The sequence below is a fragment of the Brachycentrus maculatus genome, unplaced genomic scaffold (assembly GCF_059751285.1).
Source record: "Brachycentrus maculatus isolate JH-2025_06_01 unplaced genomic scaffold, ASM5975128v1 h1tg000028l, whole genome shotgun sequence".
Taxonomy (NCBI): domain Eukaryota; kingdom Metazoa; phylum Arthropoda; class Insecta; order Trichoptera; family Brachycentridae; genus Brachycentrus; species Brachycentrus maculatus.
This window is the reverse complement of record NW_028280782.1, coordinates 949,875-976,500: the sequence shown is the minus strand read 5'-3', so window position 1 is coordinate 976,500 and position 26,626 is coordinate 949,875. Positions and strand designations below refer to the sequence as shown.

At 33.9% G+C, this 26,626-nt stretch overlaps 1 protein-coding gene across 1 annotated transcript in view; it reads right to left on the bottom strand.

Moving 5' to 3' along the window:
• Positions 1-26,626, bottom strand: part of LOC148312972 (uncharacterized) — a 30,351-nt gene that overhangs the window by 1,888 nt on the left and 1,837 nt on the right. Inside the window, exons 4-24 of the mRNA XM_088271005.1 lie at positions 24,383-24,608; positions 22,608-22,967; positions 21,119-21,266; positions 18,932-18,998; positions 18,251-18,394; positions 17,476-17,657; positions 16,314-16,467; positions 16,145-16,236; positions 14,945-15,137; positions 14,407-14,557; positions 13,394-13,708; positions 12,796-12,943; positions 11,489-11,555; positions 10,116-10,259; positions 9,375-9,553; positions 7,271-7,421; positions 7,100-7,191; positions 5,971-6,166; positions 4,556-4,706; positions 3,126-3,449; positions 1,343-1,490 (exon numbers count right to left, since the gene is read on the bottom strand). Coding sequence (XP_088127131.1) covers positions 1,343-1,490; positions 3,126-3,449; positions 4,556-4,706; positions 5,971-6,166; positions 7,100-7,191; positions 7,271-7,421; positions 9,375-9,553; positions 10,116-10,259; positions 11,489-11,555; positions 12,796-12,943; positions 13,394-13,708; positions 14,407-14,557; positions 14,945-15,137; positions 16,145-16,236; positions 16,314-16,467; positions 17,476-17,657; positions 18,251-18,394; positions 18,932-18,998; positions 21,119-21,266; positions 22,608-22,967; positions 24,383-24,608 — 3,632 coding nt within the window. The remainder of the gene's footprint in view (positions 1-1,342; positions 1,491-3,125; positions 3,450-4,555; positions 4,707-5,970; positions 6,167-7,099; positions 7,192-7,270; positions 7,422-9,374; positions 9,554-10,115; positions 10,260-11,488; positions 11,556-12,795; positions 12,944-13,393; positions 13,709-14,406; positions 14,558-14,944; positions 15,138-16,144; positions 16,237-16,313; positions 16,468-17,475; positions 17,658-18,250; positions 18,395-18,931; positions 18,999-21,118; positions 21,267-22,607; positions 22,968-24,382; positions 24,609-26,626) is intronic.

Sequence of the window (26,626 nt, the reverse complement as noted above, 5' to 3'; positions counted from 1 at the left end):
ATTTTGAGTGTGTTATTTTTTTTTATTTTTTACATTATTTTTAATAATAATAATAATAATAAAACCCTTATCCGCACCCCAATGGTGCACAGGGCACTGCGTCATATAAACGCAGTGTTATCTTGATCGTTTACACATGAAGGAAGGGTGATCAGCCCTCCGCTTCAGGTACCAGTCCAGGGTAATATTGAATAAATATGACAGTGAAAAAATCACTTATATTTATTTTACCCCCCTTGGGAATCGAACCCGGGACCTCCAGAACGGTAGCCGAGCGTGCTGACCATTACACTACGGAGGCGGACAAAACATCTCAATATACATGAAGAAGAATATGGAAGTCTGAGCTTATGACCATCATAACCTGGTTTAAGTGATCTCTTTACACACTTATAACATTCACGAATTCTACCCACGATTGACAGCCACACTACTCAAATTCTTGAAACTTCTATATATATCGATCAAACTCGAAACACAGTGTGCGAGAGTCACAAGAGACATCTATGGTGAGATGAGTACTCACAAATTAGTTCACATACTGTAAAACGCCGAAACATGATTTCCAGAGAACGGGGGGGAAACACAGGTTTGTGAACATGGTCCAAAATGTTTTGGACATATTATTTTGCTATACAGTATCATTAACAAACACCGTGTAACTAATTGTAAGATATAAATTATTTAATTCTAAATATCGGTGTTTAACTTATTGAAAAATAAACATAATATGAAGCCAAAAAATTTGCACAACCCTGAAAAAATCACTAACATACTGTCCAAAATGTATCTGATGCTTTTATAAATCATGACATCAGATCCGACGAATCCGGTATTTGTTCCTAGAGTAACGAAAGCCGATGTTTCGGAGTTTTGTCACCAAAAGATTAAGTCAGTTTATTTTGGCAAAGTAAGTTATACATCGACGTGCCCTACGTAAAGTGCTTTAACTACATTTTTGAGATATTTGGTGTATGTTATCAACTGATTGTTATCTACAAATATAAATAAACAAAATAAAAAAATATAAAATAAATTACGCCTAGTTTTCAGGCGTATGAGACGCTATCTACATTAAATTTTCGAAATGAACTGAAATCCTAAAACGCTAAGTACTTAATTTTAACAAAGCATAAAGTTTTAAAACGATATAATACATTATTTTATCATGTTTTTGAATGTATAATACTAGTTTAGAATTTCAGATAAAACCTTTAATTAATAAAAAAGAATACGTTGTAAAAATCTTCTAAGTTCTCTCCTGTAAAGTAAGAGATTTGCAGATGGAGTACTTTACGTAGGGGCCGTCGATATCAAAGAAATCTGTATGGAAAAAACCCACCTGGCAACACATTTATCGAAGAAAAAAGCTGCTCCGCAAATTTCACAAATTTTGTCCTTGATACCGGTGTGCCTTTTCATATGGTTGTCGTAATTGACCTTTATTGCGAACGACTTTTTGCACAACTCGCATTCGTACGGTTTTTTATCTGCGGCAAATAAACAACAATGTCACGTATCATAATACTAATGTCCAATTTTCATAATTATCCTTTTTATAATGTTTATTAGTTGCCTAAGAAAATTCTCCTTGCCTGTACAAGGATTTAAAGCATAGGTGGCCAACCTTTTCAGCAGCCGGGCCAAATTTTAGAAATGTGATTTCCTACCGGCCCGTAAAACAAAAACTATTGTATTATTCAAAGCAAATATGAAATACATTGTTTTTTAAGAACATATAACAAACTGAGAATCAAACATTTTTATTAGATTAGATTAAGACAAAACAACAAAAAAAACAATAATAATAATAATAAAACCCTTATCCGCACCCCAATGGTGCATAGGGCACTGCGTTATATAAACGCAGTGTTATCTTGATTGTTTACCCATGAAGGAAAGGTGATCAGCCCTCCGCTTCAGGTACCAGTCCAGGGTAATATGGAATATATGTAACAGTGAAAAAATCATTTATATTTATTTTACACCCCTTGGGAATCGAACCCGGGACCTCCAGAACGGTAGCCGAGCGTGCTGACCATTACACTACGGAGGCGGATATATACAATACACAAAATAAAATAAATTTTAGTGAAACGTCTGATTTTGTTTGTCAGAACTAACTGCATCAATGATGATAACGATTGATCTTGTTGCTTCACGCAAACAATTTTCTAAATGCTCATCAGTGATTCTTGTTCTCATTTGAGATTTAATATGCCTCATTTGACTAAAAAGCTATTCACACGTGTGAGTGTTTCCAGATAGGGAAATCATTGATAGAGCATGTTTGTTAAATGTAGAATATTTTTCCTTATCCGAATATGTTTTGTATGAACTCTTTTGGAAGAGACCAACCTGATGCAATACAACACATTTCACAATGATTGATTTATTTATTGATTTGGCGTTTAATTTGTAGAACTCCATTTTAATTTATGTATTAATTTTAAATCAAACACAGATTTTTTGAGTCTACTAAGTTAGTAGACTCAAAAAATCTGTGTTTGATTTAAAATTAATACATAAATTAAAATGATTTATTTATTTGAAAAATTCCTAGTAATAAGTCGGATACAGTAGCTTGTATTCTTATCAATGTGTATTTAAAAGTCGATCGCAAAATGTTGTGATCGTTTGTTATCACAAATATACCATAGAAGAAATTGTCACGATAGTGAGATACTTCCATATGTAAGATATAATACGAACTACGCACGATGGAATGTTTTTTTGGTGATTTTAAGTACACTTATAGAAAACTGTGTGATATGCTCCGCGAACCACAAGAAGACAACGGGCGGGCCGCATGCGGCCCGCGGGCCGAGGGTTGGGCACCCTTGATTTAAAGCATTTTCAGTTTACATATCTTTAAAAAAAATTTAGTAAATGTGTGTAAAATAAATGTAGAAGGTTGATCCCTTAAAACAATACAATAGTTAGAATACAATACAGGCGCCGTGGTAGTTTAATCAAGTATTAATCAGTCTTTATAAAGAAGCGGTTAGCTTCGAAACCGATAGACATTATAATTAAGTTATAATAAAAAATTTATAGTGATTTTACAACAAAATTATATTTTATTTCTAAAAAAATACCCCATACATAAAAGAAATATGCATTACCTTCGTGTAGAATCATATGCCTTGGTAACGTATACGTTAGAATGCCACATATTGGACAGATCATTTTCTCTTTGGTCCGAGATTTATACGTAGAGAGCTCCATATTAGCATCATCATTCGGATCCCAATCATCTCCATCGACCTTCATTCCAACAGAAACAAACTTGGATGGCCTTTTGCACATTCTTCTAACGGGTAGTGCAAAGAGAGTTTTAGACTTGTTTGAGACAACTCCGGACTTTAGCAGAGGCCTTCCGGGTTTCATCAAGAGATTTCCAGGTTTTGTAAGAAGATTCCGATGACTGGCAATTTTTTTGGCGTGACCTTCAAGGATAACTTGTATTAATTATCATAATAATAATAATTTGGATCATTTATATGGCATCATTTGCGTAAAATACTACCGCAAGGGCGCTTTAAAGACTTGGATCATAATATGATGATTTTAATGATAATTTTGACATCTCAACATAGTTAAATTTAGAATATGGAAGTCTGGGTATTTACAGGGCTTATGACCTCTCTAAGGCTGGTTAAGTGATCACTTAACACACATGTAAAATTCACCATTCAACATTCCACATTCGTGAAAATCATAGTTTCAGGCGTCTCCCAGTATGTAAAATAATCCGGTTAGGATTGTGCATACATCCAAATAAAAGTGTCTTTGCTATTTAGCTTTTATTTAAAAGCTTTATCAAACTAACTACAGATAGCTCCCGTTAACTAAAAAATATAGCATCATGAGATTCATGATATACATGAGATCCAAAAATTTCAATGGTGTGGTTGTCAATTATGAGAAGAATGGTGAATGTTACACGGTGTAAAGTGATCACTTAACCAGAATATTGCGAGTCATAAGCCCTGTAAATATTCAGACTTCCATATTTTTCTTTTTATCTATGATGACTGAATGCAGTCGAAATGCGATCTCTCAGAAGAATGTGGGACAAAACGATGTATGATAGATGTGCGAATAGTGAAATAAGGAAGGAATGCAAAGCTGAGATAAGCATTATCGATAAAATTAAGAAAGGTGTGTTGAGATGGTTTGGACATGTAGAACGAAGGAGTGAGGAAAGAACGGTAAAACAAATTTATGAGGCGAATGTTAGTGGGAAAAGAAGCAGAGGAAGACCAAGAAAAACATGGCACGATCAGGTATGCCAAATACTTGAAAATGGTCAGGTTAGGAGTCGTAAAAATCGGCGGGTATGTATGAGGAGATGCATGAACGTGGAAGAGGCGAAGAATGTTTGCAAGGACAGAGTGGTGTGGCGCTCTATTCTCTCTGCCTACCCCTGCGGGAAACGGCGTGATGGTTAGTTAGTTAGTTAGTTATCTATGATGAGATGTCAAAATGCTTTCTATTCAATTCAACTTTTTTTTCATATAACATATAGTTTCAAATAACAATTTGGACTTACCTGACTTTTCATCATTCGATGTAATTCGTATTCCTTCTTTCTTGGCTGGCACAACCCGGATATATTTTTTTTCTTCCAACTTTATACTAGCGGGCGGTTTGTAATCTGAATCTCCATCAGAATCGATGAAATCATCCATCAAATACTCTTCCTATTGTCAAAAAATATTATATTATTAACCCTCCCTTCCCGGTGATATGTATTTGGTGTAACTTGACTTTTAACACATTGTGTACGGTGTGCACATATTTGTGCGTTTCAGAAACCTTGTGTGGTGGCGGGGTGCACATTTTTGTGCATTTCGGCTACCTTCAATTTAGTATACAAAAAACACGTCATAAACTTCTAATCTCTTGGCCTTTTTGCTTTTGTTGTGTAGTGGATAGATGTCCACTACACAACAAAACGCGTGTGGGGAAAGCCCATAAATCATTTTTTGTTCCCAGATTTTGAGTTTTCGGCGGTTGTTAAACTGTGTTGTTATTTTCTAATATTTTATTAGTGTTTTTAACATTTTTTTTACTTTTGTGATTTGTGGACTAACATGATTTTATTTTGAGACGTTAGAGACCATTTAACCGTTTTTGTATTGTTTTCGAGTTCAACCTCAGAGCATTCTTGTATTATAATAAAACGTAACAAACAATGCAAAATTCCGGTTCATGTTGGTAAATGTTTCCAAACATACCACACCAAGAAAAATTATTAAATTCTTTTTTTTTTATTTAAGAACATTTAAAACCACAAGTTGTATTTTTTTTTATTACTTAAAATGTTGATGAAAAAAATCTGGTTTTATTGATAAAACTCTATAGTTTGAAGTTCACTGACATATTTTATATTTTCGGACAGCTGTCTAATGTCGCCCGCCTCAAGATACAGTTTTATCAAAACATAAGGGTTTGAAAAAAATTAAAAAATATATTTAGAAAATGAATTAAAACTTTAAAGAACATTGTTACCATATTAAATAAATAAAAATAATGATAAAATTAAAAATTAAAAAATTAAAGTATTATAGTATAAATTTGTTCATTTGCAGCGACAGAAAAAAATAATTAGCTAAAAATCGGTGATGAAATCACCACTGCACAAAGTGTTGAGATGGTTTGGGCATGTGAATCATATAAGTGAAGAAAGGATAGTAAAACAAATTTACGAGGCGAATGTAGCTTATGAACCGATAAGAGGCAACATTGGTTGGTAACAGAAGCAGAGGAAGACCGAAGAAAACTTGGCATGATCAAGTATTTTAAATAATTTAAGTCAGGTCAAGAGAAGGAATAATCGGCGCGTGTATATGAGAAGATGCATGAATGTGGAAAAGGCGAAGATTGTTTGCATAGACAGCTGTTTAAAGCAGCGTGATGGTTAGTGAGTTAGTTAGTTTAAAAGGGATGATTTAATATAAAGACCTCCATTTTGATATCATCCAATGAATTTTTGTTTTGAATATGTTTTGTCTTAGAGTCATGTGCGATGGAGCCATATGTTCTTCCGGAAGATATATTAATAATGGCTTTAGTATCCAATTTCACTTTCTTGACATCATCATCCTCAAATTCGACATTTGTTTTCATTTCAGCCCGCATTAAAAGGATTTTGTTTGACCTGGAAAGAATATTTTTAAAAAATTCAACCATTTTAGTGCATAGATTTTTTTCGATGTCGCTCACTCCTTTCAAGAATGTCATAAATCAAAAATTGACAATTTTCAGTTGTGCATGTTTTCGGAATGCCCGTAAAATGTACTATATCCCAGCAAAATAGGCATATTTTCAACTTAATATTCACCCGCTACAAGGCAGAAAGAGTTGTTTTTGCATTTAGAATAAAAGGTATTGTTTAATTTTTTTTTAATATACTAAAAAATTTTCAAAAGGAGAAAAAACCTTCAGGTTTTACCTTAAAAGATCTGTTGCACAGTTAAAAGTTCAATAAGTGGCTGGATATTTATTTTTAATCCATTATATTTTTAAACTTTACAAACGTTCTGCTGAAAAATCAAGATTTTTGATTTATGACATTCTTAAAAGAAGTGAGCGATGTATGCTAAAATTGCTGTCCGCCTCCATGGTGTAATGGTTAGCGTGTTTAGCTACTATGCTGGAGGTCACAGGGTCGATTCTCAGGGGAGGTGAAATTTGTAATTTTACCCTCTAATATTTATTTAATATTACCCTGGACTGGTCCCTGAAGCGCAGGAGTAATCAACTTGCCTTCATGTAAATAAGAATCAAGATAACACTGCATCAATAGGATGCAGTGCCCTATGCACCATTGGGTGCGGATAAGGCTTAGAAGAAGAATAAGAAAATTTCTTAAGACTAGCAAAAATGGTATGGTCCTTTTCAACACTCCTTATCATTCATCGTTTACTTTATGTAATACAACTTAAAAACTCTACTTCACAACTACCGGTTTCGGAATAACCATTTCATCATCAGGTCAACTAGTCTATAATTGAATAAATCGAAATATTTTGACACTTTTTTCGCCTCTTAGGGTATTTTTTTTTTAATATGCATATACATTATTGCTTACTTTACGGCAAGACTTCTAAATTCGTAACACTGCTCCAAGTTTTGTAAACATAGAAGACACACTTTATTTGGAAAATTGTCTCCTAACATTACCTAAAACAAAAAATTACATGTCAGAATTGTCGACAATGAACACAAACAATATATACTTATTGTATTTATCAATACTAACCGTCAAATTCGTACAGATATTGAGCATATCACTGTACAGTAAAGAACTTTCGCAGGTATATTTTTGAAAGAGCGGTAGCATTATATTGTCAGGTTTTAAACATATTCGACAAATTGGACGAGACATCGTACAATTATTCAAATTGCCGATAAAAACACAAGAAGGTTAGTCACTAAATTACTTAAAATTCAAGCCGGCAATAATTATTGAATGTAATTGAAAAAGTTGTAATGACTCGGAATAAGTATGCGCGGAAACAAACGTCACAGAAACGTCAAAAAATGACATGAATTGACTGAAACCAACTTAACAAATAGAATAATTGGTTATTGTTTATTTAGGTATATTTTTATGAATCGTGAACACTGTTCTGTGATCGTAGATTGTACCATAGATTATATAGTAGAATAACCATAGACTAAGTATTAGGAACCTACTTTCTTTTTAAATTAACCTTTCCCTTCCGGTGCTAAAATAAAACGCGCGTCCTGGGTAGGATAGTCACTACATAATAAAAAATAAGCGATTTTAAATCGTAAAAATACAGACATTCATGGCTAATCCCCTAAATTAATTATAAATGAAGTCAAAAATAATAATAATTTTGATTTATTTGCTGAAAACATAAAAAAAAAAACCATCTGGCAACGCTCACAGAACAAGGATAGGTCCACTCTTGTCGGGAGTCCAAGAGCTACTGCCGCTAGTCCGCTACCCGCTAGCCAGAGAACATTGAGCTTTGAGATCCTCACGCTTGCACAGTGTAAGTATGCAAGAGTGAGATGCGAAAACTCTTCACGCTCTGTTTATACGCGAATTTTTAATTATTTATTTAAACTTCATGTACAGAAAATAAATAAGTACATTGGCAGGCTTATTGCTAAAAAGCAATATCTTCTAACCAACCAAAAACAGACTAGCGAATTTGTTTCCGATATTCACAAAATATCTCCGATGTACCCGATAAATTCTGATTATCATTTTTTGATCAATGCGTTAATACGTTATGGAGGAATACCTACAATCTTAACCTTGTATTTATTATTTTTATAGAGATATTATGGTTATTAGAAGCGATGTGCAACCGGTACACAACACCAGGAAGGGAGGGTTAACATCCAAACGACTCAAGCTACAATTTATGAAACCCTGCTTAGTATGTCCCTTCTTAGATTTTTAAAAGTTTTAAACCCTTTTCCTTTATGTGAGCAGATCAATTCTCATGTAAAACACTCTCATACATATGATATAATCTCGCACATTTGTCAACTAAAGTATTGTAACTTCAAACTGATACCCCTTAAAAATAATCAGGGGTTCAGATCTTGCACACATTCCAATAGAGTTTCTGCTAAATAAAAGTTTTCTCAATCAAACAAAGATGGCTCTTGTCAACCCAAACATTTATTAACTCAAATATGTACTGTGTCATGAGATCATCATATATCTAGGTGATCCAAAATTTTTATTAGTGTAATTGTCAATCGTGGGTAGAATGGTAAATGTTGCATGTGTAAAGTGATCACTTAACCAGCCTATGACAGGTCAAAAGCTCTGTAAATACCCACACTTCCATATTCGTCTTCATCTATGCTGAGATGTCAAAAAAAAGTTTAGATACACTCAAGAAGTGTTTTTTTTTTAATCTCTGCATTTATTTGCACTCTTAATTGGAGTAGCTAGTATGAAGATACTGCTTCATTCATATAATCTAAATGTGGTATATTTAGGGGAAGGAACATATTAACACTCTAAGGGCGGGAAAGGTATTTCTATCCGTTCGGTCCATTGATGCTTAAGGACGGGAAGGGTATTCTTACCTTCTGCGCCGGCCTCATTTGAAAGTCAGAAAAGAAGGAATTATTTAATATTTTTATATGAATATGACGTACCAATCTCTTTGTTAAGGTCTTAACTATGTGTACATAATTCAAATTCTGTCGCCAGCGATCCGCAGGCATAAAAAAAACACCCGTCCGAAATGTGTTAATAGTAATAAAACACTAAGATTTTTTTAAACAATAATATGTATATATATTCTTTAATTCTTATTAGATAATGATAACGAGTTTATATAATTTAGAAATAACAATCCATTGACTACTCATTGTAGAATTCGACTGCAGGTATGCTTTTTGCGACTCCACGTCCTGCCAATGCGTATTGTTCAGTCAAAACTTCAGATGTGATTGTGTATATTTGCTTATAACGGATATTAATCCCATGCACTTTATAAACATGATTATTTAAATTCACTTTGTACGTAAAAGATACCTTGCAAACCTGAAAAAAATACATGATTAATATTTTCTGTGATTTTCCATTTTTATAACTTAAAAAATTATATTTTTATAAAATCACTACCACATCTTATGTTGGGACACCTACAATATTGATATATCATTCGTAGGGTGAATAATCCAGTGTCTGATAATCAGTTATAGCAAATAAAAACCTATCAAAGAAAGCTTAACTGGCAGTACACAACGAGTCCTGGTTATATGGAAGTGAAGGAAAAAATGCAAGGCTAAGATAATCATTATCGATCAACTTAGGAAAGGTGTGCGGAGATGGTTTGGGCATGTGAATTGAATAGTAAAATAAATTTATGTGGCGAATGTAGTGAGTAATAGTAGCAGAAAAGGCCGAGGAAAACTTGGTATGATCAAGTAATTCAAATACTCGGGAGTGGTCACGTCAGGAGTCGGAATAATCGGCGGGTATGTATGAGGAGATGCAAGAATGCAGAAGAGCCAAAATTGTTTGCAAAACAGATCAGTGTAGCGGTCTATTTTCTCCGCCTATCTCTGCAGTGAAACGGCGTAATGGTTAATTAGTTACTTACATCACACGTGTATGGTTTCTCCCCCGTATGGATACGCATGTGGGTCCGGAGTTGTTGCTTGGTGTTGAAGGCCATATTACAGATATCGCAGGTATGAGGTTTGAAACCAGAGTGGATTTTCTTATGTCGTGTCAGATCGCAATTCTGTAAATTACACACATGACAGAAATCTCCTATTAAAATCATAAAATAGGAAATAAATAAAATAGTACATATATTATTTTTTGACATCTCATCAAAGATGAAGAAGAATATGGAAGTCTGGGTATTTACAGGGCTTACGACCGTCATAGGCTGGTTTAAGTGATCACTTTACACACGTGTAACATTCACCAATTCTACCCATTATTGACAACCACACTACTCAAATTCTTGGAAGTTCTATATATATGAACCAATTTAGAAACCTTGTTCATGAATCACTAAAACTTCACTAGAGACATCTATTGGTGAGATGTAAAGAAGCTTTTTACTAAGCAGAAACTCTTATATTAGTATGTGAGATCCGAATCCCGGATTATAATCACACACATGAGAAACGCCAGAAAATACCATTTTTATTTTTATTATTAAGCTTATAATGTGATCAGATAATTTATTTACAACATTTTGAGTGTGTCCAAATACTTATAATAAAAATGAAAATGGTATTTTCTGGCGTTTCTCATGTGTGTGATTATAATCCGGGATTCGGATCTCACATACTAATACAAGAGTTTCTGCTTAATAAAAAGCTTCTTTACATCTCACCAATAGATGATTCATGAACAAGGTTTCTAAATTGGTTCATATATATAAAACTTCCAAGAATTTGAGTAGTGTGGTTGTCAATATTGGGTAGAATTGGTGAATTTTACACGTGTGTAAAGTGATCACTTAAACCAGCCTATGACGATCGTAAGCCCCGTAAATACCCAGACTTCCATATTCTTCTTCATCTTTGATGAGATGTCAAAAAATAATATGAAAATAACTCCTGTAATTGGAGATAATCCAGATTTTGTGAACAAGTATTTGGACACACTCAAAATGTTGTAAATAGTACATATACACAAATTTGTATCAAAATTGTGTCTTCGATTAAAATCACAGCAAATTATTATATATGCGTAATATTATGCGTGTGTCCAAATCTGGATTTGTGCACCCAGATTTGATGAATAAGCCACTAAATGAATCACTAATAGTGGTATTTACGAGGTAAAATTTATATTTGAAGGACTAACTTCGTGATTTTCCATTTTATAATTAGAATGTAACTTTGTTTTAAAATCACTATAAATTAGTGATTTTAAAACAAAGTTGCATTTCAATTATAAAATTCATCTTTCCAAATTATCAAATAACAAAATAATTTAAAAAAATATACTTACAACAAGAAAGCGTTTGGGACACAAGGTGCATTGAAACGGCCTGTCTCCTTTATGGATGAGCATGTGCCTAAAATATAAATATTACATTTAAAAACAAGATCACTACGCTGTTCATACAAGTTTTAACCCATCTGCATATCAGTTTTTTTTTCTAAAATATGTATACAAATATAGTAATTGGTAAAAAGAAGATGCCCCGCCCGGAGGGGAGGTGACACGGTTTGTCAAACAATGACACACTAATAATATTGCTCCTGATAAAACGAAAACAAAAATAGAAATGATCTTTAAAGACAGAAAAAGGTATAATGCACTAAACAGATGATTCGGAAAAAAAAAACAAATATATTTGTCCAGCTTCCTACGCACAATTAAGAAAAAATGTTTTTATACATGTCCCGACCACAATGTGTTGAAAGTATAATAATAAATGTAGTTATAATGTGTACACACATTTTACCAAAAGACAGCTCTGGTCAGTGAAGCAATCAATATTGTAACCATCACAGATCTGTCTAACAAAACCAAAGACTTTTTTTGTGAAAATGGTCCACTCAAATTTAGTGAACATTGTAAGGGAGAAAAAAAACATGGTCTTACAAAAAAAGTATACCTATTTTTCACAAAAAAATTGTTTAGTACATTTATCTGTGAATATTATAGATTAATCGAAATTGAAATAAAAACACGTACGCCGTGATACAACCTCCTAGATCAACCGCCAAAAACAATCTGGCATTATCGTCTGTATATATTATATATTTTTTATATTAGATACTTTATACATCGCTCACTCCTTTCAACGTCATAAATCAAATGACTTGATTTTTCAGGAGATCGTTTGTAAAGTTTAAAAATTTAATACAATGTATTAAAAATAAATATCAAGCCACTTATTGAACGTTTAACTGTGCAACGGATCTTTTTAGATAAAACCTGAATGTTTTTTCTCCATTTGAAAAATATTGATATATTTAAAAAAAAAAGTATTAAACAATACCTTTTTTTAAAAATGCAAAAAATAACACTTACTGCCCTGTAGCGGGTAAATATTAAGTTAAAAATATGCCGCTTTTACTGGGATATAGTAGGTACATTTTTTGGGCATTCCAAAAACACATACAACTGAAAATTGGAGATTTTTGATATATGACGTTCTTGAAAGGAGTGAGCGATATGTATTATGTTAAAGGCATTAGCCGTTCAATAAATAAATAAATATTGACGGCCGTGCTTTTGGCAAAGTTTACTAGAGTCGATATATCGATTTTAAACACTCTTCACCATTAAATACGGGCTAAACTTACCTGTCAACAGATTTTTTATAGAAGAAAGCTGCTCCGCAGATTTCACAGATTTTATCCTTCATACCAGTGTGTTTCTTCATGTGATTATTGTAGTTGACCTTTGTTGCGAACGATTTCTTGCAAGTTTGACATTCAAACGATTTTTTATCTGGAATAAGAAACAAATTTAACTATCATCGATCAAGAAAACATCAACTAACTATACGTGATGTATGCACATCACGGAAAATGCTGACCGCGTGTAAAAGGAACCCAAGACAATTACATGCAATATGGATGTTCAATAATGGGCAGAATGGTGAATGTTACACAAGTGTATAAAGTGATCATTTAAGTCAGCCAAATGCCAGGTCGTAAGCTCTGGAATGCTCAGACTTCCCACTCACCTAACTATGAATATTTCAATGTTATAGAATTAGTACATGTGTAACCCTGATGATGAGAATGTTTTTGTCGAAACAGGTTGAAGGAAAAATGTACCAATAAAAAAGTGCTTAAATACAAAAAAAGTTTATAAAATGTGCCACAAAGTATCTGCGAAATACATTCAAGAAATGGATATAAATCATTGAAAAACATATGATGAAATACGAAATACCTTCGTGGAGGGTCATAATATGTCTTGGTAGAGTGTATGTTAGAATCCCACATATCGGACAGATCATTTTCTCCTCGGTCCGAGTTTTATGTGTTGAAACTTCCATATGCGCATCGTCTTTGGGATTCCAATTCTTCATTCGAACAGGGAGAAACTTGGATGGCTTCCTGAACATCCTTCTAACGGGCAGTGTAAAGATATTTTTGGGTTTACTCGAAACGACTCCGGATTTCATCAAAGGCCTTCCGGGTCGCATCAGAAGATTTCCAGGTTTTGCTATGAGATTCTGACGACTGACGACATTTTTGGTGTGACCTTTAAAAAAACTGATATTAATATCATTTAAAACATAAAAACATCTAAAACAAAATTAATTTAATTTATATATAGTATTTTATGGACTCCGTGGTGCAATGATTAGCATGTTAAGGTACCGTGCTGGAGCTCCCGGGTTCGATTCCCAGGGCGGGCAGAAAAAAAATATGAGTGATTTTACACTCATATATTTATTTAATAGTACCCTGAACTGGTCCCTGAAGCGCAGGAATGATCACCTTGCCTTCATGTAAGTAACGATCAAGAAAACACTGCGTCAATACAATGCAGTGCCCTATGCACCATTAGGTGCGGATAAGAGTAAGAAGAAGATTTTATAGACATTAAGACATATCTTCAAAAAATTGTCTCCAAAATTCAAGTGTGTCTTATACTCGAAATGAATATAAAAACGTCTAGCATTTGATTTCAAATTCCCACCAGTTTTATTAATTGCCAAATATCCGATGCAGCGGGAAACCTATGTCTATCATACAATAAAAAATGTAATCCATTACACAACATTTGATTTTAACATTTAATATATAAATTAAAATGGAGTTCTACAAATTAAATGCCAAATCTATAATTAATAATCAAGTTAACTATTGAAACATTGTTTTAGGGGGATATTGGATCTCACTCATAGCTCCAGGTAGGTAAATGAGTGAAAATTTAAAGTAAGGATTTTGGCTTACCTATTTTTCTATATGGTAACATTTGTATTTTTTCTTTCTTGATCGGAGTGGCACATGGAAAATATATTTTTTCCTTCTTTTTTATACTTGCAGGAGGTTCGTAATCTGAATCCCCATCAGAATCAATGAAATCTTCCGTCAAATACTCTTCCTGTGAATAAAAATGATTATATTATTGACGTGTTAAAAAAAATCAAATAATGACAAATAAACTAAATATCGAATGCAGAGCGGACATCGCAATAAAAAAAAACACGCTAAAAGTGTCAGAAATGAAGACTCTAAGGGGCATATCTGGCAAGAGTCTACGAGATGGAATAAGGAACAAAAAGATAGGAGAAATATGCAAAATCGAAGATAATGGTATGTGAGGAGAATGGAACCATCCAGACTCCCCTACAACTCCCAGGCAGATCACCAAAGAGATGGATTGGCAGCTGGGAATCGACATTTTATTGTCTCCGCCTACCCCTGCGGCCAAGCGGCGTGATGGTTATTTATTTTATTTTTCAAAAAAGGAGTATTTAAAAATAAATACCTCAATTTTGACTCTTGATAGGCTAAACTTTTCAATACTCATTTTAGAGTCGTGTGAAGAGGAGCTATCTTTTCTTCTGGAAGATATATTAATAATAGCTTTGGTTTCCAATTTCAGTTTCATATCATCGGTACCTTGGAATTCGACATCATTCTTTTCCATACCATCCAGATTCAAAAGGATTTGATTCGACCTGGAAAATATAAAAATAAAAAAATGTGAAAACCGGCATGAAGTCGTTGTAACACATCTCTCTGTTGATAGCCCTTGCAATGGCAACACAGAAAAAATAACATATCACACACGTCATATATCAAAAATTGTCAATTTTCAGTTGTGCATGTTTTCAGAATGCCTAGAAAATGTACTATATCCCAGCAAAAGCGGCATATTTTTAACTTAATATTTACCCGCTATATGGCAGAAAGTGCTGTTTTTGCATTTTGAAGAAAAGGAATTGTTTAATTATTATTTAAATTTACTAAACATTTTTCAAATAGAAATATAAATATAATAAAAAATGGGAGAAAAAACATTCAGGTTTTACCTAAAAAGATCTGTTGTGCAGTAAAAAGTTTAATAAGTGACTTGATATTTATTTTTTATTAATTGTATTATATTTTAAAACTTCAAAAACATTAAAAAAAAAATATTTGTGTTTTTATTATTTACAAAAATACTTCAATTTCATGCTATTTCTGTGAGCCTAAGGGGCTCATTATTAGAAATAGGTATCAAATTGTGGTAGAGTGGGTTCGAACCGAGAAACTCTGACTCAAGAAACGACACTTACTACGGGACCACAAACCAACAAAACTTTTGGTTTCTTCTAACTTAAAAAAATATGTTGTATTTTAATCTGTGTTGGGAACAGGAAGGATAATCTAATGTGGAGCAATCGGGAACTTCTCAGCATTTGCTGATTGCTGGGAGGAAACCATGTAAAACTGTTCAGGAGAAGCCGGACTGCTGACTGTCGTCAACAGGTCTTCTGTTCCACTAGCTTGGTTTCCTGGTACCAATGTCCTTCACTATATTTATCATGTATGATACCACCTCTCGTGACAGTTCGTTATGAACTATCCGACGTCGGATAGGTCCCCACCCAGGCTCCTGCAACGCGCCTTTGATTTCAATTTACGCATATTCGAGTATATTTGGGTAAAAAATAACTTAAAAATACAGTAAAAAAATGCTTACTTAACGGCAAGACTTCTAAATTCATAACACTGCTCCAAGTTTTGCAAACACAGTAGACATACTTTATTTGGAAGATTGTCTCCTAAGATCACCTAAAACGATAAATTAAATGCCGGTAACTGTTGACAATTATTGCAAACAATTCACACTTTTCTAAAACAAAACAAACCTTTAAATCTGCAACAATATTGAGCATGTCACTATACAGTAAAGTACCTTCGCAAGTATATTTTTGAAAAAGTGGCAGCATAATATTATCAGCTTTTAGACATATTCGACAGATTGGATGCGACATCGTAAAATTATTCCGACTCTCGAAAAAAATACAAGATTAACCACGAAATAACAAAAAATTAGGTACTCAGATTAATAACTAATGATAATAATTCAAAAATTCGACTCGCGGGGACAAATGCCAAACGTAAAAATACTTGATAAACGTCAAAAACACAAAAAGGGAAAACAGATACCATAGACAATAAGTCATAGACAATATTACTTCACTTATGGTAGAAAGATAGGTAGGTACGTGTGTCCCTCTTATTGAATTGGTTTTATAAGTGATTTTCGACAATCAAAAAAAATTACGAATCATTACGACTGCCAAATTATAATACAGTAATATTTAAAGACAAGTTTGTGAAGGTGAATTTTAGCCCTTTGGCCACCAAAATATGATATATCCCAACCCCGGATTATTTTTACATCCTGGGAAACCTCTGAAAGCATAACATTAATTTTTTATGTAGATATATTATTTGACCACTTTTTTATGAAGAACTTTTTTATTGGGTCCCAATACTTGTTCACAAATATGGCTTTTTTCCACTTCTAGAGTAAAGTGTAGAAAACCCAGATTTGTGAACAAGTATTTGGACACACTCAAAATCTCGTGAATAAAAATAGCTGGTTACTTATAAGCAGACTATACCCAGATTTATAAGCAAATTAAACCCAGATTTGTGAACAAGTATTTGGACACACTCAAAATGTGTCATAAATTTGTGTCGATAAAACAGAAAACATGCTGCTCTAAACGCTATCCCTATTGGTAATTTCGTTCGCCGTGTAGAGATGGCGCCACAATCGTTCCCAGTAAGCTTGCAAAAGCGCGCTTCAAGATGATTGGTCAGCTTTCACCTCATGTAACGAAATGTGCCGACAAAATGTGACACATCTTGAAATTTCACTGCCCATTCTGATCCAACTGTCGATTATCGAATCGCCACCTATGAGGTTTCACTTCAATAAAACAATTATAAACAATCTTCATAATATATTTAATGGTTATTTATAGATAAATTAAAAAATAGGAATAACAATCAATTCACTGCTCATCGAGATATCCCAGTGATGGTAAACATTTATCAACTCCCTGCCCCGCGAGTGCGTATTGTTCCGTCAAAACGTCTGATGTGATAGTGTATATCTGCTTATAACGGATATTAACTCCATGCACTTTATAAACATGATTATTTAGGTTCACTTTGTATGTAAAGGCTACGTTGCAGACCTAAAAGAAAAGAAAAAATTAAACATTATTTGCAATATTTTTATTGCATCCAAATTTTTTTTCACAAATCTGGGTTTTCTTCACTTATGAGTTATTTTTACATTTTGACATTTCAACATAGATGAAGAAGAATTTGAAAGTCTGGGTATTTACAGGACTTGTGACTTGTGACTTGTCATACGCTGGTTAATGAATCACTTTACACACGTGCAACATTTACCATTCTTCCCATGGTTGAGATGTCAAAAAAATGGGAGTCTGGGTATTTAGAGGGCTTATGACCTGTTATAGGCTGGTTGAGTGATAACTTTGAATATTATGTACCAATCTCTTTATTGAGGTCTAAACTATACGTACACAATTATTAAATCCCACCGTCAGCGGTCTGCAGGCGTTAAAAACACCCGTCCGAATATCTTTTAAAAAATATCTTTTTAAAAGAATATTGTGTATTATTAAATTCATAAATCAATAACCAAAAAGATTGAAAATTTGGAATCAGTTGTTAAATGTTGCCATGTTGAGATCTATTTCATTTTAGTTTATGGGTTTTATTTTACAAATATTATGATATTATTGAGGAAATGACTTACATTACACGTGAAGGGTTTTTCTCCCGTATGGATGCGCATGTGGGTCCTGAGTTGTTGCTTTGCGTTGAAGGCCATACTGCAGTTATCACACGAGTAAGGTTTGAAACCAGCGTGTACTTTTTTATGCCGTGTCAAATCGCAATTCTGTAAAATACATGTAATAAAATAACTAGGTACCTACCTATACATTTTATTAAGTACTTACAAATAGTACCTACATAAAACAGTTCTACCACCAGATGTCGCATGCGTCGCACAGAATTAAACAAAAGAGATCCGATAGAAAAAATATAATATTATTAACTGTCAGAATCAGATAGATATAAAAATTATTGTAAAGATTAATTAAGAATAAACTTTTATTGTCGTTTCTTTAATTACAAAGCAACACATTGTTTATTTTATTATTATACACCCACTTTACATATTATTTACACCCAATTTATAAAGAAAAATATTACCACGTTATATACATACCAAGAAGAAATTTCCTATTAAATTTACATTTAAGATGTTAAAATCTATTCTTAGGTGGCGATTTGATAATCGATAATCGAGAGTGAAATTTTACTTTTATTAATTGCATTTCGCTTCAAGAGTTCTCTGTCTGATCCATATACTATATCTACATGTACCTATATTTCTATATCAAATTGATTTACGAATACGGAAGGTACTTACCGCAATAAAACGTTTGGGACACAGATTGCACAAAAAGGGTCTCTCTCCTTTATGGATCAGCATGTGTCTGAAATATAAAAGTTACATTTCAATACAAATTCACTACACTTAAAATTTTTTTAATGGATGGGTCCGAATGAAAATCGAAAGTGTCTATAGGAATGTGGCAGGAGCTTTCAATATACTTCTAAATATATAATGGGTATAACATCTTGTACCCTAAAGTATGGAAGTGCATGCGAGTATTTTTGCCTAGAATTTTCACTCATGGATTACATGAAATTATAGTAACTTTAACCGGATCCACGCGGCTCGCATAACCGTATGTGTTTTAACAAAACATGCCCCATACGCGGCTGACATAAGCGTTTGTGTTTTTACATTGCTCCAAGTTTCGAACCTCAGTTCAACTTAGAGGGATTTTTTCATGGTGTGGATCTTTGGATAAAATAATACGTCAATCCTTGGCCTTATGACATCTTTTGTAATATCTGACTAATAATTTGTAACATCACAAGGATAAATAAAAGAACAGATCCCTGATTTTTCTTGCGGTCGGCAATTAGTCCGCGCCATAATCATGCCCTATATTTGTCTCACTCTCGACGCTACGCATCGCCAGTGGGTAAGAGTGACACACGATGCGTGCTTTGATTTATTTATGTTACGATCTTATTTGTTTATATTACGATATATTTCAAGAATAATGTGACACAAGTGTATGATAGAGTACCAAAAAGGCACAATGAATCCCATTGAACGTTTTTGTTTAGGAAAATAAATCGTTTCTTAGCTAAATACATGACGGGCATCTCTTAGGAACAAAGTTAACGCAGTTAAAAGGTTAAACATAAAGAGTAAATCCACTCACGAGTAGGCATAGGCTATGAAACTTATAAAGTTGAAGCCTGAGTAGGGCCATGATAAACGGTGTTGCATAAGCCGTTGCAAGATTTCAGTCACTTAGACGTTAGGTAAAAAAAAAATATATGGAAGTGAAGCATTGAGTTGCTTAAAGAAGGATGAAAGTAGACTGAATACAGTCGAAATGCGATCTCTCAGTGCGGCAAAACCATGTATGATAGATATAAAAACGATGTATGAAGAAAGAACTTGACAACATTTTGGCTAAACACGTTGACGGCCACGGCAATTTTCTAAATTCCGGTTTTAAAAATCAATTTCATTTAATCATATTATAGTATTAAAAACTCTAATTGCAGTACATAATTATATTTTCTGCTAATTTATTCATAAATTTTCTGTTCCTGTAAGCCAGCATTGAGTTATTGTTCTCTTCCCATGCGACATCAATCCATATTAGCCCTGATATAATAGGAATATCATCGTAGCTGCGTGAATATGGCAAGTATGTACACACAGAACGAGATAACTCGTAGTCGGCGTCCTAGCAAAGAACGCAATCTACAAGTTATCTCATAGTTGGCAGTCAAGGTAGCTTAAAGCCAGATCGTAAGCCCTAGGACGATCAGATTTTCATTTTCTTTCATATAAAGAGAAACGATAGATGTTTCATAACAAGTTGAGTTTCCTATAATGTTTTGTATCAAGTTGAGATAAATATGTATATATTTTTTTTTTATTATAACCCTTATCCTCACCTAATGGTGCATAGGGCACTGCATCAAATTGACGCAGTGTTATCTTGATCATTACTTACATGAAGGCAAGATGATCACTCTTGCGCTTCAGGAACCAGTCCAGGGTAATATTAAATAAATATTACAGTGCTAAATCACTAATATTTATTTTCACCCCCCCTGGGAATCGAACCCGGGACCTCCAGCACGATAGCTAAACACGCTGACCATTACACCACGGAGGCGGACAAAAAAATATGAATATAGTTTCATATAAATTTGAGACACCTATAAATATAAATCAAAATTTTTGTCTGCCTAAGTAGCGTAATGGTCAGCACGCTCGGCTACTGTTCTGGAGGTCCCGAGTTCGATTCCTGGGGGGGTTCAAACAAATAAATTTAAGTGATTTTTTCACTCTAATATTTATTCAATATTACCCTGGACTGGTACCTGAAGCGGAGGGCTGATCACCTTTCCTCATGTCTTTACGATCAAGATAACACTGCGTTTATATGATGCAGTGCCCTATGGACCATTGGGTGCGGATAAGGGTTTGAATGAATAAATATAAATGAAAACTTACCTGACTACAGACTTATTGAAATAGAAACTTGCTCCGCAAACTTCACAAATTTTATCTTTGGTACCAGTGTGCCTCTTCATGTGATTATCGTAGTAAGCCTTCATTGAAAATGATTTTTTGCACGTTTCACATTCATATGGTTTATTCCCTTAAAAAAATTATATATACAAATAAAAAAAGGTCAACAATAAAATCACCGTTTCAATAATCCCTGTTATCAAAGCATTCAGCCAGAATAAAATGCCCGCTATCAAACTTAAAGTTCAATTTACTTGTAAAACCATATAAATATGACGTTTTAAAGCACTTTGAAGTGCCTTTTGCCAGTTTACACAACGTTGAAAACTTTATAGTACTGTACCATTAAGTCAAAATTGCATATTTTTGAGTTTAACGTTTTTTGCCAGTACACCCATGATATATTAACCTGTCTGGGAGTGAATTTCTACAGACAAATCTTTATATGGGGAGCTGCTAGTTTTTCTTTTCTTTGTTTTTACTTTTTTATTATTTTCATATCCGTATTGTCCGCCTCCGTAGTGTAGTGGTCAGCACGGAGGTCCCGGGTTCGATTCCCAGGGGTGGTAAATAAATATAAGTGCATCTGTTAACGGTCATGATAACACTGCGTTTATATGATGCAGTGCCCTATGCACCATTGGGGTGCAGGTAAGGGTTTGAATGAAATAATTTCATTTTGTCAATATTTTTTTGGATAAAAAAGAATATTTACACCAGAAAATATGATTTATATCAAAATTACCAATCTTTCATTTCATGTTTTTTCTTTGACACCATCATCGCGATGGCATCACACAAACTTTGTTTTTAACCGGATCCACGCGGCTCGCATAACCGTATGTGTTTTCACAAAACATTCCCCGTACGCGGCTGACATAACCGTATGTGTTTTTACTTTGCTCCAAGTTTCGAACCTCAGTTCAACTTGGAGGGATTTTTTCATGGTGTGGAACTTTGGATAAAATAATACGTCAATCCTTATGACATCTGTTGAAATATCTGGCTAATAATTTGTAACATCACAAGGATGAATAAAATAATAGATCCCTGACCATAATCATGCCCTATATCTGTCTCACTCTCGACGCTACGCATCGCCAGTGGGTAAGAGTGACACACGATGCGTGCTTTGATTTATTTATGTTACAATCTTATTTGTTTATATTACGATATATTTCAAGAATAATGTGACACGCATGTATTATAGAGTACCAAAAAGGCACAATGAATCCCATTAAACGTTTTTGTTTAGGAAAATAAATCGTTTCTTATCTAAATACATGATAAAAGCGAAATACTGCCGCGCATGGGCGTCTCTCAGGAACAAAGTGAACGCGTTAAAAGGTTAATTAATGTCTCCCAAAAAAGTATGCTTTAATTCCTCCTGTAAAGTAAATAGACGCTTGACGAATTAAGCCGATTTATAAATACAATCTTTTCTTTATAAATACAATGAAAATTGCAATACCATCATGTGTAGACATGTGTTTCCCCAGTGTGAACGTCAACAATCCGCATACGGGACAAACCATTTTCTCTTTAGTCCGGGGTTTATCCATGGTCACCGCATTGACGTCACACTCATCATCCATGGCGTCCCAGTCTTCTTCACCTTTCTTTATACTTATCGGCCGGAACATTGCTGCTTTTTGGGCCGAAGTTAGCTTTCTTTTAATACCTTTGCTGGGTTTGACGGGTGAATTTAATACGTCTGCCGATACTTTTAACACGGTTCCGGGTTTTATAGAAAATGATTTTTTTACGGGTCTTACAAATTCTCCGGGTTTTTTCAAATAGTCTTTGTACGTTTCGAAATCTTTGATGTGGCCTTAAATAAAATAAATCATATAACATATTACAACATATCATTAGTAAAATATATTATTCAGCAAGAGATGAATGTAGATCTGGGTGTGAAATATTGGCAAATGGGGAAATTATGGAACGGGTCGATGTTTTAGTATATTTGGGAAGTATGTTTTTTAGGTAAACAAAAAAAAAGGCAAATATTTTTTGTCACCATCAACATTCATTTTCTCTAAGCTTTACTTGGTAAATACCACTAATTTTTAAAGTGTATCAATGTATGTCCGCCTCCATAGTGTAAGGGTCAGCACGCTCGGCTACCATTCTGGAGGTCCTAGATTCGATTCCCAATTAAATATGTGATTTTTTCGCTCTTCATATTTATTCAATATTACCCTGGACTGGTACCTGAACCGGAGGGCTGATCACCTTTCCTTCATTTGTTAATGATCAAGATAACACTGCGTTTATATGATGCAGCGCCCTATGTTACATCGGGTGCGGATGAAGATTTAAAGAAAAAAATTTCAGGTAAACAAAAAGGTAAATATTTTTCGTCACTGTCAACATTCATTTTCTCTAAGTTTTACTTGGTAAATACCACTATTTCTTAAAATCTATTGTGACACTTTATACAATGTTTGAAAATGATGGGGAATGCATCGAAACACGTACCACAATAGATTTTAAGAAGTGGTATTTACCAAGTAAAACTAAAATTAAAAATGGATAGATATTACACTTGGGCCTCGTATAACACGGATATATAAATTGTGGCATATTTTTTGTATACACATGTATTGTACACGGTTTCAGAAAAATAAATGAATTAAATAAAATATTTGTTATTAAAAAAATTAAGTACATATTCATATTGACGGCTCCCACGTAAAGTACTCTATCTGCAAATCTGTTACTTTACAGGAGAGAGCTTAGAAGAATTTTACAACATATTTTTTTTATTAATTAATAACGGTTTTATCTGAAATTCTAAACTAGTATTATACATTCAAATACACGATAAAATAATGTATTAAATCGTTTTAAAACTTTATTCTTTGTCAAAATTATGTAGTTAGCATTTTAGGAGTTCAGTTAATTTCGAAAATTCGATGTAGACAGCGTCTCATACGCCTGAAAACTAGGCGTAATTTATTTTACATATTTTTTTGTTTGTTTATATTTGTAGATAACGGTCAGTTGATACATACACAATATGTCAAAATTGACAAAAATGTAGTTAGTGCACTTTACGTAGGGCATGTCGATATAAACTATCTTTTGGAACGCAAACCCTTATTTCGTATGAACTTCAAACCTTGTATAACACGGGTTTTTGTGGAACCATATAACCATGTTATACGAGGCCCGAGCGTATTACCACAAAGTGACTGCCGAATCAATTGAATAAGTTCATAATTTTCACAAATAACTTACATATCTTGCTATCGTTGGGCAGAATGTAAACATTCCGATTTTTGATCGGCACAGCACTTTTACGGTTGAATTTTTTCTCATACTTCTCAACAGTTATAGCCTTTGGGTGGCCCTTGATTGGGGAAACTGACTTCCATTTAGGATTTTTTCTTCTGCCTATACTTGCGGGTGGTTCATAATCAGAATCGTCATCAGATATCAAGTACTCTTCGATGAGGAACTCTTCCTAAAACATTGGTGTAAAATTTTTAAACATATCTAACTACCAACAGTATGTAAAAGACGGTTATAAGCTTTCTCGCAAACAATGTGTTATTATCATATATTTAAAAAAATAAATCAAAAATATATAAAATCTTCCTTAAAACACATCAAAGGGGTTTTTTTTAGATGGGAGTTGCGTTTATTATTTACCTTGTTTATTATGTACAAGGTTTATTGATCATTAAGTGGATTTTTGTTTCATGAACTTAAAAAAGATATTATTTGTCGACATCTCATCTAGGATGAAGAAGAATATGGAAGTCTGGGCATTTACGGGGCTGACGACCGTCATAGGCTGGTCATATTCTTCTTCATCTTTGATGAGATGTCAAAAAATAATATGAAAATAACTCCTGTAATTGGAGATAATCCAGATTTTGTGAATAAGTATCTGGACACAACTAAATTGTTAAAAAAAAAAATGTTTTGTTTGAATCTGTGTTGAGAACAGCAGGGATAATCTAGTGTGGGCCAATCAGGAACTTGTTAGCATTTGTTCATTGCTGGGAGGAAATCACGTAAAATTCCTCAGAAGTTGTACTGTTGACTGTAATCAACAAGCCTTCCGATCCACTAGAAAAGGGTTCGGCATTTTGTGTCCTAGCTTGGTGCCAATGACCTTAACTATTTTTATCATGAATGATACCACCTCTCGTGAGAGCTACTCATTTACTCATTTATTTATTTATTTATTAGTTTATGTACATAACAATTTACATCAAATATAACATAAAAAATTATTACATATACAGATACACACATACACATACAAACATACATCGCTCACTCCTTTCAAGAATGTCATAGATCAAAAATTGTCAATTTTCAGTTGTGCATGTTATCGGAATGCCCAGAAAATGTACTATATTCCAGCAAAAGCGGCATATTTTTAACTTAATATTTACCCGCTACAGGGTAGAAAATATTGTTTTTGCATTTTGAAGAAAACGTATTGTTTAACTACTTTTTTAAATATACTAAATATTTTTCAAATGGAGAAAAAACCTTCAGGTTTTACCTAAAAAGGTCTGTTGCACAGTAAAAAGTTCAATAAGTGGCTTGATATTTATTTTTAATACATTGTAAAGGGTCCGCCAAATAACTTTTTTTTTTTGAAAATGCTATAAAAAACATCGAGTGTAGCTTCGGCTGTGTGGCACGTAGCGCCGTCCTGTTGAAACCAAATGTTGCCAATATCCTCCTCTTCAATTTTTGTGAACAAAAATCCGTTCAACATGGCCCGATAACGATCGCCATTGACTGTAACGGCCACTCCTTGCTCATTTTCAAAGAAAAATGGCCCAATTATGCCTCTGGACCAAAATCCGCACCAAACAGTGACTCGTTTTGGGTGTACCGGCTTTTCAATGTATGCGTGCGGGTTTTCTGTGCCCCAAATACGACAATTTTGCTTGTTTACATACCCGCCAAGATCAAAATGAGCTTCATCCGAAAAGATGATTTTTTTGGCAAAATCGGCATCTTCTGTAACTCGATCGCAGGCCCACTCAGCGAAGCGAAAACGCATTGGATGGTCAGTTGGCTTCAACTCCTGAACCAATTGGACTTTGTATGGCGTCATACCAAGGTCTTTATGCAAAATTCGTCTCAATGATGTCTCCGAAATGTTCAATTGTTGAGAACGACGGTGAATTGATGTTGATGGCGCTTCACGCACACTTTCTGCCACAACATCGATATTCTCGGGTGTACGCACTGTTTTTGGCTTTTCACGCTTTGGTTTATCGATGAGGATGCCAGTTTCTTTCACTTTTTTCACAAGATAACGAACATACGGAGCTGACGGTGCTTCTCTTCTTCCAAAAACCGTACGCAATTTTCGCACACATTCTGCAACATTACCATGATTTTCAAAGTAATGTCGCAATATTTCCCAGCGTTGTTCAAGCGTATACACAACCATATTCGCTCAGCGGAAGGATAAAACTAATTATCTGTCAAATCAGACATGAGCTAAGT